Below are 16,685 nucleotides of genomic sequence, written 5' to 3' on the forward strand. Positions count from 1 at the left end.
TTAGTTGAACATCTCTCAACTCACAGATTACAATCTAGCTAGAATTCATTTGTTTATTGCAATGGCTGGCAGTGGAAAGCTTGATGTAGAAATAGAGCTAAAATCATCAGCAGAGAAGTTCTGGAGCAGCATTAGGGATTCGACATCTCTCTTCCCAAAAGAATTCCCAGATCAATACAAGTCCATTCAAGTCCTTGAAGGCGATGGAAAGGCTGCTGGCTCTGTTCGTCTCTTCACTTATGCTGAAGGTACGTAATTATTATTACACTAACTACAGATTATAATTAATTAATGTTGAATTGGTTGAATAAATGTATTATGTGCAGGTTCTCCACTAGTGAAGACATCAAAAGAGAAGATAGATGCAGCAGATGATGAGAAGAAAACAGTGAGTTACAGTGTCATAGAAGGTGATCTGCTCAAATACTACAAGACTTTCAAGGGTCACATTAGTGTTGTACCAAAGGGAGAAGGATGTTTGGTTAGTTGGATGTGTGAGTATGAGAAGGCAAGTGATGAAGTTGAAGTTCCACATATCATTAAGGATTTTGTGGTTAAGAACTTCAAGGAGGTGGATGAACTTATTCTCAATCACAAGGCTTAATCACCTCTTTCCCCATTCAAATCTGCTCTTGCTCTATTATGTATGCTGCTCTACTAAATAATTAATGTGGCTATCTCAATAAAGAGGAATTTTTTTTTTCAAAGTTTTCTTATGTAATGGATGTTGAATAATTTGTCATACCCTTTCATCTCTTAATAAATTTTACATATAATATATTCAACTGTTTGGCCCCATTATAAGTTAATGTGTGGGTACCTGCATATTTTAAATTTGTCTATCAAAATAATATTGAAACTTTTTATAGAGATATTACTATTAGTCCATCAGTTTTGATCACATGACCTTAATGATCATATAGTATATTTGGTCATTCACTATTAAATTAGTCTTATTATTAAAACTTAGGGTGGAGATTCAAAGCATCCTAAAATTTAGATTTAATAAGCCTAGATTTACCGGTGAATATATAACCACATTCATTTGATCATTAAGGTCCATGCGAACATTCCAGATTAATCCATTAGATCTTTATATGTTATGACATTATTCTACTCCAAATGTTGTAGTGAATAGGCAGCACACTATAATGGTATTTGTTATTTATTTCAAGAGGCTATAATACCATAACAATTGAACTAAAAACTCAAGCTAATAGTTAAAACTCAATCTCTAGTACAGAAATGACTTTTGGTGACGCTTTATTGAAAACGATTTATTTAAAAAACCGACTCTAATGATCTTTGGCGTTGGTTTTATTTAAATTGTCATCAGAGTCGGTTTTGGTTAAGAAATCGACCTCAATGATTTTCCATTAGCATCATTTTTTTTATAAAAACTGATCCCAATACTTTTTTTCAAACGAACGTGTAAAACTCTCACTTCCAGTTTTAGGGTTCCACTTTGTTTATTTCTACATTACGAATTGTAAAGCTCTCGCTCTCGCTCTTCGTCACCTTCCTTGTACATGTGATTTCCAGTTAAGCTTCCTCTCACGGTCATGAATCCCGAATAGTAAGTCCTTTAGATCTTACGTTATCTTTTGATTTACACTCCAAATTTATCGAGATTTGCTATTGGTTTGTGTGATAAATGATTTGAGGATTCATTAAAGGAATTTATACTTACATTTAAAGAATATCTTTATAATTGCATGGTCATTCATGAGTTAAAGATTAGTTTGGGCGATTGAGGAAATAAATTACAAAATCAAAGTTTCTTACATATAGTATTTTTATTTTATTTTAGAGTAGTCATTTGTTCGAAATTTCAAATAGTTAATGATCATTCATGGGTTAAGATTATTTAGTTTTGTTTTTTTTGTTCCTGATGCTAATGAATATAATTTAGTTCCCTTCAATAAAAATAATAATAATGTCGTTCCGACAAGCTTTAGGTCTTTGGCATCGGTTTTTTCCTAAATCGTTGTCAAAGTTCTTATCTTTTGGCAACGGTTTTTAAAATGTCATAGATCTTTGGCATATGTTTTTTCCTAAACCGTTGCCAAAGATCTTACCTTTGGTATCGATTTTTACTAAAAACTGATACCATCGGTAGTCTTTGGCAACGGTATGAATTAAAAATCGTTGCCAAAAGTAATATTTTGGTGTCGATTTTACAACCGATGCCAGCAATGGCGTCACTCTTTTGGCAACGGTTTTAACACCGACCCTAAAGCCAAGAAAAACTGTTGCAAAAGGCCATTTTTGTACTAGTTAATCATAGACCATAGATCTTATATTAAGCTCGGGCAATATGATGATGTGTTAGAAACATAAAAAAAGAAATTCTCTACAAATTGATCTTCGATCAAGATCCTAACCATTGTCTTCATGTGTTGTAAATACAGTTACTTTATTTTTGACAAACTGATGTTCCACACAAAGTAAGCATTACTTTGTGTGTTTTCACCATTGGATTAATTTTACACTCCATCATCTCCATCATCCAATGGTGAATTGTAAAAAACAAAGTAAGCATAGAATGCGTATGTATATAATTTCGTCAATAATTCCACTAAAAGGTGCTCACGGAAACGGGAATTTTCCATTGGAAATCAATAATAGTTCTAGAGAGAAAATTTTGTTTGAAAAGTGACGGGAATGTTACGCCATAATTTGCACGAACTTTCTATCCCCTCAATAATTTTCGTTTGCATTACTACGGTTTTGATTTCTAACATAGTTCCATCTAGGATTTATGATGGAAAGCATTCCATCGGAAATCAAGATTTTTCCAGCAATGCCCTTATCCTCTTCCGTACAAAGACAAGAGCTTAAAGTTTGTATAGGTTCAGGCACAAAATTTATATCCTATTATTCCTTATGGAGTGATGTAACATAATAAAACAATTTGTTACTAATAGTTGAATCGCACACGATTGTCTATTAATAACCTTCATAATTCAGAGATCTTTGAAAAATAGAATCGATCTATTAATAATATCAAAACTTGATCTTTACAACAAAAACCAAGCTCTTAAGTAGCAAAACCTTAAAGCACAATCTTAAATGTAAAAATAAAATCGAATCCTAAACGGAAAAGGAAAGACAATAAAGGAAAATACGAAAATAAAGCAAAAACATTAAATTATATGTTTGGAGACCTAAACGATGGAATTTGACCAAAAAGGCATGTAGTTTATGACCAAAGCTGACGAGTTTTGACATTGATCTATTTCTATGAAAATAAGATGCGAAAACGCCAAAATCCGTAATCTCAAAATTGACAGAAATTACTAATTTGCCATTGCATCAAATCTTTCCATAAACTTGCAAGCTTGATTTTCAACCGCATCATTTTCCCTAGAGTGAATAGAATTCACCCTCGAATTTTCTTCATTAGAAGAGTACGTGTAAAAGAAATCAAATACTTGAGATAAAAAAACATTCGATATGCAAATATGACTCGACAACTATAAATAGTATGCATTAGGATTAATCTTCTCAATGATTTGCATTGGCCCAATCTTCTTGGCCGACAACTTGTTATAATCACCTACAAAACTCTCTATTTAGTAAGAACAACCCATACATAATAATCTCCTATTCGAACTCAACATGACGCCGCTTTTTATCAACAGCTTACTTATACATGCTCGCTGTCTTCAATAGGTTATCATGGACTGCCCGATGAATGTCATGCAATATTTGCACATAGGTTTCTCCTCTCCCATGAACTCGAGTCTAGTTCAGTAAGCAGCAAATCAAACGGTCCTCTAGGAACAACAGAGTCCACTACTGCAAAAGTGCTACATCCATTACTCTGGCTAACTGCATGATTATGAGCAAACTCTGCTTGGCATAACTTCAGATCCTAACTTTTCACATATTCCCCAACCAAGCACTTTAGCAAATTGCCTAGAGAACAATCCATTATTTCAGTTTTCCCATCCGTACAGGGGTGGTAGGCATTATTAAAATTCAGTTGTGTGTTCACTAGTGAGAGAGTTTCAAGCTACACGCTTAAATGTCTCAACTAAGGGATATATGTACCATGTCGTTATCTAGTACTCCATTCATTTTGAAATAATGGTCACATTTGATTTTGATAAAAGGCGATACAGATTCATGACGATAATATTGATTTTCATCTTAAATCAACCAAAGAATTTTTTCACTAGCTAAACTAGTAGAGTTAACCCAAGATATATGTATAAAACCTTATTCTCAAAGAGAAATTATATTTTTTATTGATAAACATTTACATTCTTACAAAGTTTGGGGTTTAATACCTTCCTAAAATAAAGACAAAAGACATTAAAGCCCTCGCTAGGATTATACCTTATAACTAACTAAATAGGGATAACGTGGGGATAAAAGCATAAATGTCAAAGCATTAAATAAGCCTTAATGGAAAGAGAGTAATTATAGAGTGATAAAACAGTAAATATAATGATGCAGGTTATAGTATGTTTGTCTCCTTAGCGATAAAGTATTTAGTTAGGATATGCCTTTATAAGTAATGATAACAGGTCTATTTGCTTACAACTACTACTAAGGGTGTACATAAAAATCCAGAAAACTGAACTGAACTGAAAATAAGGTTAACTGAAACCAATGGACTAGTGTACGATTTTTAATTTTAAAAATAATGGTTAATAGTTATGGTTACAATTTTAATATTTCAAAAACTGTAGTTAATCGAAACTGGCCGAATGTAAAATAAATATTAAAAAAATATAAAAATATGAAAAAAATATGTAGGTTTTGTTTTAGAATCCCACATAAATCTGAAAAAAGTTCAAGTATGAAGAAGGATTTTATATAATTGATAACTTGTGGAAAAATCCTTGATCGGAGCACTTCCCTGTGAGGCGCCGTTGGGATCGGCCGGGGACACTCCGATGCCAAAGTCAGTAATATTTCTGAGAATAAACTGTAAGCACAAAAGTAGAGAATCAGTAAGTGTACCTTTGATCCTAGGAAGCTGGGGTATTTATATAGGTTTCTGTAACCTTCAGCATTAATGGGGAAGCAGGTGAAGAGTTGTGTCATTACTCATCTTTAATTGCTATCAATTCTCCATTAATCCCAACATTTAGCATTGAAACCCTCAGAGTTGAGGTATTTGAACAGTCAAGTCTTTATTCCCCTTTAATGGCTATTAATTGCCATTTAATTGTATTTATTCCCATTCATGGATGGTAATAAAGGCGCCTTTTCGTATTCTTTGATCCGTCAAGGCGTATGTACGCTCTCCTTGAGAGCTATGGCGGGTCTCCACTACTCGCTCTCATCGGGCGTATCTCGTAATGGCGTATCTCGCCATGGTCCACGTGATGTGGCATAATGCTAGAAACTCCTTCCTTTTCTTCGTTATTTATATATTCACTCCTGCATTAATCCTGCAATGATTGTCATTAATTCCATATTAATCATGCATAAATATCTCTTTTAGAAGGAATAATGGTTTGCCATTATTTCTATTTATTTTCCCTTATTCCTTATTCAAGAATAATTTGGGTTATTATCAGAAGCCCCCCCTAAAGGTATAAAAAGCTCTTTAGGGCTGTCTAAATGGTGTTTTATTTTTCTATCTTGGAGAAAAGTGGACCCGCCCTAGATAGGGGATCACATATGGAAATGATGCGCCTTTTGGGGCTTCCTTATGCGGGATCTTATGAATAAGATCCGCCATATGTGGGATCATATATGGATATGATGCACGTTTTGGGGCTTTTGATTCCTTGTGGATAGGTGGCCAACTGTATCCATTGTTATCCTCTAGGGGCTTCTTGAGAGTTATATTTCCTTTAGAAAGGGAATAACCCGCCCTTTATTGGACCATTTATTCCTACCGCATAGGATTATGATTCGCCTTAGGGACTTTTTTTCTTCAGTTCTGCCATATTGAGGAGAATGACCCGCCCTTAGGGATCAGTAAGAATGATCAGCCATTTAGGGACTTTTGTGCACTTTGTTATTTCTATGATGAAGACGTGAATTCATTACTTTGATGAAGACGAGGCTTCATTGTTTGGAGATGAAGACGAGGCTTCATTACTTGGATGAAGACGAGGCTTCATTATTTGGAGATGAAGACGAGGCTTCATTATTTGGAGATGAAGACGAGGCTTCATTACTTGGATGAAGACGAGGCTTCATTACTTAGAGATGAAGATGAGGCTTCATTACTTGGAGATGAAGACGAGGCTTCATTACTTGGATGAAGACGAGGCTTCATTATTTGGAGATGAAGACGAGGCTTCATTACTTGGAGATGAAGACGAGGCTTCATTACTTGGAGATGAAGACGAGGCTTCATTACTTGGATGAAGACGAGGCTTCATTATTGGATGAACCCTTTTCTTTCCAGAACTATTTTTACTAATGCATTATATCTTTTAGCAAGTAACTTTTTAGAATCTGGTTTAGGATTTCTCCGATTGTTTAGGGTAGGTGGCCAGCCGTACCCCAATGTGTGAACCTTTGTGAAGGTTTGAAGCTGTTCTATTCCTTCTAGAGGAAGTAAAGCTGCCTAGGGGATCAACTAGCTACCTATCTTTGAGGTGAAGCGATCCGCCCGTAGGACTTGTCAACCCTTCTTTGGGAAGGGAGTGAGAGAGTGTAAAGTCCTTGCGTCCAAGGAATGTTTTAACTCTTTCTTGAATGGTGATCATCTAAAGATGGATCCGCCCATGAGAGTGTTCTCCTATCTTTGAGGAGAAAGTTGAGGGTGTAATGATCTCATGTTTGAGACGATTTTAACCCGCTTTTGATGGTGGTCAATCCTTTTCCTGTCTTTGAGGAGAGAGTTGAACTCATTTGAAAGCTCCTGAGGGTCTGTGCTTCTTATCTTTGTGGAAAGGGGATCCGCCCGTGATGGGATCAATTGTCCTATCTTTGAGGTAATTGATCCGCCTGTGGAACTTTTCATTCGCCAGCCACTGGGCGTATATCAGCACTAAAAGCTAGGCAAATGAATATAAGAAGTATGGCGAGAAAGAATAAATTATAAGATATAGGATACTATAACAGTTTAATGCACATATAAGAATACGTAAAAATACTGATTTTTAGGCCTATGGTTCCGTCTTTTCTGAGCAACTAGAACCGCATCCTCAATGATGTTTAACTTATGAGTAATCACATCTGGGCTTACTCCTGTGGGGATCTCATTCTCCTATGTAAATACGCTTTTAGACTCAATGAGAACTTTTTTAACATCCTCTTTGATCTCAAGTTTTAATCCTTTGGCGATCCGCACCTGCTTTCCATCAGCAATAAGGAGCGTTTCTGTGTCGCCCAAAGCTGTAGTGACAAGTTAATATTTCTCACCTTCGTCCTCTTTGGATTGTGGTCGGATTGATAGTGACGCTGAGTATAAGTCTCTTTAGCCACCTTTTGGTTCCCACTAATCATTACTCCTCCTTTGCTGGTGGGAATGTACATTGTCAGACGACGGATGGAAATTAGGGCTGCAACCTCTGACCCTTGGTCTGGATAGTGTGACCCGTCACTCCAATGATGTCAATAATGGTTGTTTCTATTTGGATCGGATCAACCTTTAGTTTGGCGAATGCACCTTTGGTGATGACATTGCGAGAACTGCCCGTGTCTTTACTCGCTTTATTTTATCTCCCATCCTTGAATTGCCATTGTTACTACCAATGCATCTGTATGTGGAGAGATTACTGGACCTGTTTCTGCAAAAGGAGCAATGTAGGGATGTTTTATCCAGAGCGGATATTTTTGCTTTTTCCACGGGTGGCTGATACACTGGTCCATCTGCTATGACATTAATGACACTTTTGAATTTATTTTTGGGATCTGTCTTCTGCTTGTCATCTTGTTATTTGTTATTCTGGACAAAGCTATCTAGTTTGCCAGCTCCCAGCAAGCTTCAGTGTGGTGGCCAACCTGTAGTACGCTTTGGCGTTTCTTCCAACGGTTACATGCTCCCCTTCTTTGGGTTCGGGATATGTAATGTCCCGCTTATATTGATTCTTTTCTTTTATATTGTGGCAAGTTGGAAGCTTTAATCATTTTGTCCGCCTCGTACCCCATGATCCGCGCAGTGAATGGCGAATTCCTGTTAATTGGATGGCATATCTTTCTGCATTGTTCTCTTGTCTATCCAGAGCGGCATGTACTCGCCTTTCAATCTCATCATCCGTGTGTTCAATGTTGAATCGTGATGGTGAAGCCGACTCTTGATCTTGATCCCGATCATGTTGAGGTTATGCTTGGAGCTATGTTTTAACGCGGATGGATGTTGTCACAATCGTGGGAGCCATTTTATCTAGCTTCGAATATCTTATCTCTGCATCCTTCAACATTTTGCTAACATAATAGATGGCGAACTGCTGACCTTCTTCTTCTTGAATAACAACGGTGCACATAGCTTTATCCATGACAGATTGATACAAATTCAGGTCTCCCCTTCAGATTGGTCTGCTAATCAAGGGTGGTTCTGTTAGGAATTGTTTTATACCTTGATATGCTTGTTGAAAATCTTTCTAGTACGATGATCCGCCCGTTCAACCTCTGGATCTTTCTCACCCATAGTGGGGCTTTCATTTAGGCGCTCTTTTCACCTTTTTCCTCGCATGGCTTTTATTTAGGCGCTCTTTTCACCTTTTTCCTTGCAAAGCTTTTTACTTTATCTGGATTTGCTCTAACTCCTTTTTTGCTAATGACATAGTCAATGAATTTTTTTGAAGTGACTCTGAATATACACTTCTCTGGATTGAGCTTTATTTTTCATGCTAGTGTTTGACACTGGTTGCATTATTAGCAATTCCCTTGTACCTGTGGGTTAGCACTGAAAGAACTCCAGAAGTGGGGCATACCCTGTCCATTATTAAAAGATTGTGGTAAGACATAAAAACTATATTTACTTACCTTGGGGATCAATGGCTTGATCCATGGAACATACTTCATAGCAAAAGACTGTTTGCATTGGCCTTGTTGGCAAATATCACGTATAATGCAATGTCTCTTTATGGAATTTTTAGTTCATCTTGGAATCAACTTAATAATTCCTTCACGTTGGTCCCTGACTCTAGAATGAACTTAGTCAAAGGATAAAACCGAGTAAATATTATATGTCAAACAAATTCATAATAGAATTTTAATCGTGCTTGTTTTAATAATAATATCACCTATAACGGTCATAACCATAAAGATTGCTACTGCACATGAATATCATAATGAATTCTTAACCATAATGAAAATGGTTTAAGAACAATGTCCTTTTGTATTTCAATGCACATTAATATCCAAGATAGCATATTTATTTTAAACATCATAAAAGTTATGACATTCTATATTGGGAAAGATATCTCACATAGTTGCTATTTACTTGCAATTAATATTGTGCATCCATACATTAATGGCATTCAGAGATCATTAAAGCCTCATTTGAATGAGGTGTAATTAAAGAAAGGTAAGTGATGATTTAATAATATAGTTATATATAAAATTACTCTTATATCATTTCATTTGTACGAATAAAATAAAAGAGAAAGGGTAATTTTGGAAGAAAAATACATGTACCATGATTCTCCTCCAATTTGGAGTGTAAGAAAAATTACTCAAAATCCACTCTCACCTACCTTCACATACAATCCTCCAATCTTTAAGGAATTCTCATGTATATCCTAAGAATTTTGCATAAATTAATGTTCTGATCCGAAACCGACACTTGCACTATTTCGTAGTTAGCTCAGGACATGAAAGTTTTGTTTATCCAATTTGGTAATTCATTAGCCCATAATGGCCTTAATAGTTAGGGACAATTACATGATAATTACAAATAGACTCAATATTTTCAAGTCTCTTGTGTTGGTAACAGAAATTCTAACAATGTCAAATAAACAGTTTTTATATGAATAGACACATCCTTGTAAAAAAGGGAATGAAATAACTGTTTGACAAAACAATATTCAAAAATATGAATTTCTGATATTAAAAGTACTATATAGGAGAAAAGCCATATATAGATGGTGAATTGTACAAGGAAAAACCAAATATGATTTTTTTGTAATTTCTTCTAATAGTTATATGCATGTTCATCCAAAAGACCGACCAGATCTAAATCATTTGTAATTACATGAGTCCCTTTATGATATTTTAATATCAAATGACAAAATTACATTGAATGGATGATTTTTTTTTTGTAAATCCCAAGATTACGGGTCTTATACATGCGTTTGTACTAATTCAATGATAATATCATATTACACTTGTCATGCATAAAAATATGAGGGCATAGTAAGCATGCAAGATTTAATGAAAGATTTGTGTCTATGACTTCATCTTTCACAGTTTATTAGATTTATCATAATAACATGTAATGATATTCATAGCACTTTATAAGAGTGAGGGATCTCAATTTTCTTTAATTAAAAATGGAATAAGAAAGGGGAGGAAACTTATCTTTTTCATCATAAAATTCCAGATTTAATGTAGAAAACTCTTTTCCACCAATATATGGAGAACTGTATCTTTGAATAGATTTGTTTGTACTGATTGAGCCAAGGTTTGAGATTGTGATTTCTATTCCGTTGACTCCATTGTTTTGTTCTTTGTGAAACTCTATACAATCAAGATTTTGTGATCTTCTGTTTGTTAGAGATCCACCTTCACCGCACCAATTGATAACTTGTGGAAAAATCCTTGATCGGAGCACTTCCCTGTGAGGCGCCGTTGGGATCGGCCGGGGACACTCCGATGCCAAAGTCAGTAATATTTCTGAGAATAAACTGTAAGCACAAAAGTAGAGAATCAGTAAGTGTACCTTTGATCCTAGGAAGCTGGGGTATTTATATAGGTTTCTGTAACCTTCAGCATTAATGGGGAAGCAGGTGAAGAGTTGTGTCATTACTCATCTTTAATTGCTATCAATTCTCCATTAATCCCATCATTTAGCCTTGAAACCCTCAGAGTTGAGGTATTTGAACAGTCAAGTCTTTATTCCCCTTTAATGGCTATTAATTTCCATTTAATTGTATTTATTCCCATTCATGGATGGTAATAAAGGCGCCTTTTCGTATTCTTTGATCCGTCAAGGCGTATGTACGCTCTCCTTGAGAGCTATGGCGGGTCTCCACTACTCGCTCTCATCGGACGTATCTCGTAATGGCGTATCTCGCCATGGTCCACGTGATGTGGCATAATGCTTGAAACTCCTTCCTTTTCTTCGTTATTTATATATTCACCCCTGCATTAATCCTGCAATGATTGTCGTTAATTCCATATTAATCATGCATAAATATCTCTTTTAGAAGGAATAATGGTTTGCCATTATTTCTATTTATTTTCCCTTATTCCTTATTCAAGAATAATTTGGGTTGTTATCATTATTTCCATTATTCAAGAATAATGGTTTGCCATTATTTCCATTATTTCTTGAGGTGAATATCCCTTTTAGTCCTCGGGTAAAAATGAAGAATGTGTGAAGTCGTCTCAATTTATGTATAAAATTTCAAGACATAATTTTTATTGAAAATTCAAAGTATAATTGAATTTATTAAGTATAAGAAACTAAAATTTTAAAATACTATGGATTAATTAATAATGATCGATATAAAATGATAATCAACAACAATTAATAAAAAAATGACAGAAATTGGCTATGGATTGCTGATTTATAATCCATCTACGAGTTATGTTGGAAAAAAAAAACTGAAAATATTATATACTTTATTTAGTAAAAGAAATTACAACAATTATAACTCTCAAAACAATGACACAACAATAACAATAGCCTTTTTTATTTTTTTTATTTGGCTTTCTTATTTTTTGCACTCACTTCACTACATAACAATTAAGCTCATCACTCTTTTATATATAATAAAATGCCTGGATTTTTCTTTTTTCTTTTTGTCAAAGTACAACAACTCTCTTTAATACATTGTCTCTTTTCTTGCAAACATTTAGCCTCATTTTTTAATTAGTTGGATTTGGCCCGTGCTTCCAAATGTTCATAGCTCTCTCCACTTCCTTTTTATTTTTTTTCTATGGTCTTCTGTCAACTATAACTTCTTGTCTCCTCCATCACTTTTTTGTCTTCCTAATTAAAGAATATGGTCCTCTCATTTTTCTTCCTTAACTTTCTTATTTTATTTATTTATTATTTTATTTTAAATAATTAAGTTTATTTGTTATTTTAACATGCCCCATAAACTTAATTTTTCGTGACTCCCAGTTGATCTCTCAATTGACTGAACACATCGTATTTCAATAGCTTTGTAAAAATATCTGCAATCTGATCTTCCGTCTTCACATACTTTAGTGTCACCTCATTTTGCTCAATGCACTCCCGAATAAAATGATACCTCGTATTAATATGCTTACTTCGATCATGAAACATTGGATTTTTCGCTAATGCCAATGCAGATTTATTATCGATAAAAATCTTCGTCAGATCATTTTGAGTCATCTGAAATTCTTCTAGCAATTTCCGAAACCAAATCGCATGAGACACACATGAGGTTGCAGCAACATATTCAGCTTCGCAGGTTGACAACGTCACAATTGCCTGCTTCTTCGAACTCCATGTAAATGCAGTATCACCCAGAAAAAATACAAAACCAGTTGTACTTTTTCGGTCATCATTATCACCCACCCAATCACTATCACAGAATCCAACTAATTTGAAATCATCAGTTTTTGAATAAAGTAACCCCAAATTAGTTGTACCTTTCACGTAACGGATAATTCTTTTTGTTGCGTTCCAATGTGACACCGTTGGGGATTCCATGTATCGACTTACTAAGCCGACTGCATAGAGAATATCCAGTCTCGTACATGTCAAGTATCTAAGACTTCCAACCAAGCTTCATAATAATGCCGGGTTGACTCTGTCTCCACCTTCATCTTTTGTCAACTTGATTCCACATTCGACTGATGTGCTGACGGAATTGCAATTTTCCATCTTGAACTTCTTTAAGATCTCCTTTGTAAAACCACTTTGAGAAATAAAAATTCCATCGTCATTTTGCTTCACTTCAATGCCAAGATAATATGTCATTAGACCAATGTCAATCATCTCGAACTCACGAGTCATAGTCTGCTTGAACTCTTCAAACATTTTTGGATTACTCCTTGTAAAAATGAGATCATCTACATACAAACAAACAAGTAGCATATATCCATTTTTTACCTTTGCATACAAGGCATATTCATGTGGGCATTTGATAAAACTATTTTCTTGAAAATATTTGTCAATGCGGTTGTTCTAGGCTCGTGCTGCTTGCTTGAGACCGTAAAGTGCCTTTTTCAATTTTAGTACTTTATTTTCTTGACCTTTTACAACATACCTAGGTGGTTGCTCGATATAAATTTCCTCTTCCAAATATCCATTCAGAAATGCAGATTTCACGTCCATTTGATGGATTCTCCACCCGTGTTGGGCAGCTATAGAAATTACCAGTCTGATACTCTCCATTATAGCAACAGGAGCAAAAACTTCATTGTAGCTAATTCCGGGTCGTTGACTAAACCCTTTCGTCACCAATCTTGCTTTGTGTCGGACAATTTCATCGTTTGCATCTTTCTTTGCTTTGAACACCCAATTAACTCCAATGGGTTTTTGACCGACCAGAAGTGATGTCAGCTCCCATGTTTTATTTTTCTCGATCGAATGAATCTCCTCTTCCATGGCTTTTCTCCATTTTTCATCTTTCATTGCTTCTTCTGGATCTGTTGGTTCATCATTAACAAAATGACAATAAAGAGTTAATTCATCATTGAGATTTCTTGTTACATTATAGAGATCTTCAATAGGTATGAATTTTTGAGTCTTTCTGGGCGAATGTTCATCTGAACAGTCTTCATCATTTGAGGATGAACTCGAACTCGAACTGGATGAGCTTACTGATGACGAATTGGTTGCTGGTGTTGTGGTTGTGGCTGGTTCTTCCTGATCATTGTCTTCACCCATGAAAGGATACAAACTGTAGTTGTTTCTTTTTCATCAGTCCAGACCCAAACTGCTTCTTCATCAATAGTGACATCTCGACTGATGACGATTTTCTAAGTCTGAGGATCGAACATTTTGTACCCCTTGGAATGTCCTGAATAGCTCACAAACAAGTATTTCTTGCTTATATCATCTAGCTTCTTGCGTTCTTTATCTAGTACATGGACATGAGCAACATTGCCAAAAACATGCAAATAAGAAATATTGGGCTTTATTCCGCTCCATGCTTCTTGTGGAGTTTGATCCCAAACACTGACAGTTGACGATCTGTTCAACAGGTAGACATCACAGTCTACTGATTCGGCCCATAACTCATTTGGCAAATTTTTGCCTTTTAACATGCTCCTCACTATGTTGAGCATCGTTCTGTCCTTTCTTTCGACTACGCCATTTTGTTGAGGTGATCTGGGGATTGAAAGGAAATGACGGATTCCATGCTTTTCACAAAATTGCTTGAAAGAGATGGACATGTATTCACCGTCTTTGTCTGATCTGAGTGCCTTAATAAAATGGCCACTTTCTTTCTCCACTTGGACTGAATTTTTTAAATGTCTTAAAAAATTCTGTTTTTTCCTTCAAAAAATACACCCAAGTTTTTCTACTATAATCATCAATGAAAAGTAGAAAATATTTATTTTTACCCAGGGACTGTGGAGTGATCGGTCCACACACGTCTGTGTGAACTAGCTCAAGCGGCGCCTTTGCTCTTGACATGGACTCCTTTGGAAAACTGGTTCTGAATTGTTTTCCAACAAGACATCCTTCACATAGTTGATGAGGCTGGTAAATATGAGGCAATCTGTTTACCATCTGCTTCTGTTCCAACAGCTTTAGTCCTCCAAAATTGAGATGCCCGTACCGTAGATGCCAAAGCCAGGAGGGACTTTACACACAAGCTTTCAAACATTTGGCCACGTCCGTCTGAATGTTAATTGTGAACATTCTGTTTTTCGCCATGGGTACTCGTGCAATCAACTCCTTTTTATTATTCTACATGAGTAGTTTCTGGTCCACCATGTGAACTTCATAATTTTTCTCCAGTAATTGTCCCAAACTCAAAATCTTACTTTTCATATTAGGAACATAATAAACATTGTCAATAAATTTGTGTGTGTCATTTTTCAACCGAATGAGAATGTTCCTCTACCTTGGAGGTGTTGGGGTTTAGTGTCCTATAGACAATTGTTCTAGGATACAAACTTAATGTAAATGAATTGTTCTTTATATCATTTGTTTTAATGAGATATATGTTTTATAACTATATAAAGGCAATCCCTTTTAAGCACTAAATAAAGTCTAATAAAAGGAAATCCGTAAGTTTGTTTAAAGTGATTATAAAGTGTTCATACAAGCATGAAGTGAGACAAAACTTTATAATAAACTAATAAACTTAAAACCACCCCAAGTCAAGTGATATGTTTAGGATTGATATATCACTGTTGAGACTTGCATGTAACAATGTCTTCTGTCCGACAGAAAGCTGATCTCACAAGCTTCATATATACAGATATCTGGACAGTTACATGGATCCGATGAAAAGTAGTTCATTAGGATTGGGGATCCGATTTGAGATAACAGGATGGGTAGATTCATCCTTGTCACCTGTTCATCTCATTGGTATTAATAGGTATAACTAATCCTCAAACTCAAAGGAATATTAATTGGTATTCTGGATTACGTAATGTGACGCTTTGACTCTGGTGTAACACGATCCTTAACAGAGATGACTCTGGGGTGTGAACAATAGACATTGGGTATCACAGGAAGTGATTGCGGGATCGTTATATATTGGATTGAGCATTTATCACTCCCGATAAATGGGAGATACATCCAAGGATCGCTTGTGAAAGACTCGACTCTAAATCCTTGCAAGGTGATAGCTTAAGACTTGAAATACAAATTTCACTTAACCTATCTATTTGAGTTGACTCGGCCTGTACAAGTAAAATGAACGTCTCGCTATATGTGACTTGACATCATCCATAGTCATAAGATTCAGTTCAAGGATGTAGTTGATAAAGGATCGAATTATACTGTAACTAATACGGAAAGGTTAACGACAGAATCAACATGTCTTCTTATAGCTCTGGGGGAATGATTACGGACTTGCTAATCACATACTCTGTACATCATTCCGTTATGCAAAGATTAAATATAATTCTTTGAAAATTATTTAATAACGTTGCATACGGCTAGATTCAATAAGAACCTAATCGGTCACACATAAGACTTGGAACCTAAAAGAGAGATAGATGTTAATTAATTGATGGAAGCCTAATTGAGCCCAATAAGGCCCATGGACCAAGGGGGGGTCGAAATTCATGTAGATAAAATACATGAATGATTAATTTGATTTTATTAATTCTAATTAGATTAGGATTATGAATTAAATTAATTAAGAGATAAATAAGTTAGGAGTTTTAATTAGATTATAATACTCCTATTATTATCTAATAAGGTTATTATTATTATCCTTAATATATTAGATATATAATGAGATAATAATTAGGAATTCTTCCGAATTGAATTCCTATTCAGTAACCTAATTCTATCTAACTAGGGATTAGATACAAGAGATTATAAATACCCCCCTAGGATTTTCGAAATCCACTAGTGCAAACCCTATTGAGATTTTCGAAATACTCAGTGCAACCGGGAGAGAGAAAATTTCGACACCCCTAGTTCGAAGACGAGA

The 16,685-nt window shown here is 35.3% G+C and overlaps 1 protein-coding gene across 1 annotated transcript; it reads left to right on the forward strand.

Moving 5' to 3' along the window:
* On the forward strand, window positions 1-785 carry LOC136218150 (MLP-like protein 423). Its single transcript, XM_066004912.1, has 2 exons — window positions 1-248; window positions 327-785. Exons 1-2 carry the CDS (start codon window positions 62-64, stop codon window positions 602-604), a joined length of 465 nt encoding a protein of 154 aa, XP_065860984.1. The 5' UTR covers window positions 1-61; the 3' UTR covers window positions 605-785.
* Window positions 786-16,685: the final 15,900 nt, after the last annotated feature.

This window comes from Euphorbia lathyris, chromosome 2 (assembly GCF_963576675.1).
Source record: "Euphorbia lathyris chromosome 2, ddEupLath1.1, whole genome shotgun sequence".
Lineage (NCBI taxonomy): Eukaryota > Viridiplantae > Streptophyta > Magnoliopsida > Malpighiales > Euphorbiaceae > Euphorbia > Euphorbia lathyris.

What these genes read in the sequence shown, in the direction of transcription:
- LOC136218150 (XM_066004912.1), top strand. Translation starts at nt 62, where the DNA reads ATGGCTGGCAGTGGAAAGCTTGATGTAGAAATAGAGCTAAAATCATCA. An exon ending in TCTCTTCACTTATGCTGAAG is followed by an intron (nt 249 to 326) that starts GTACGTAATTAT and finishes TATTATGTGCAG; the next exon opens with GTTCTCCACTAGTGAAGACA.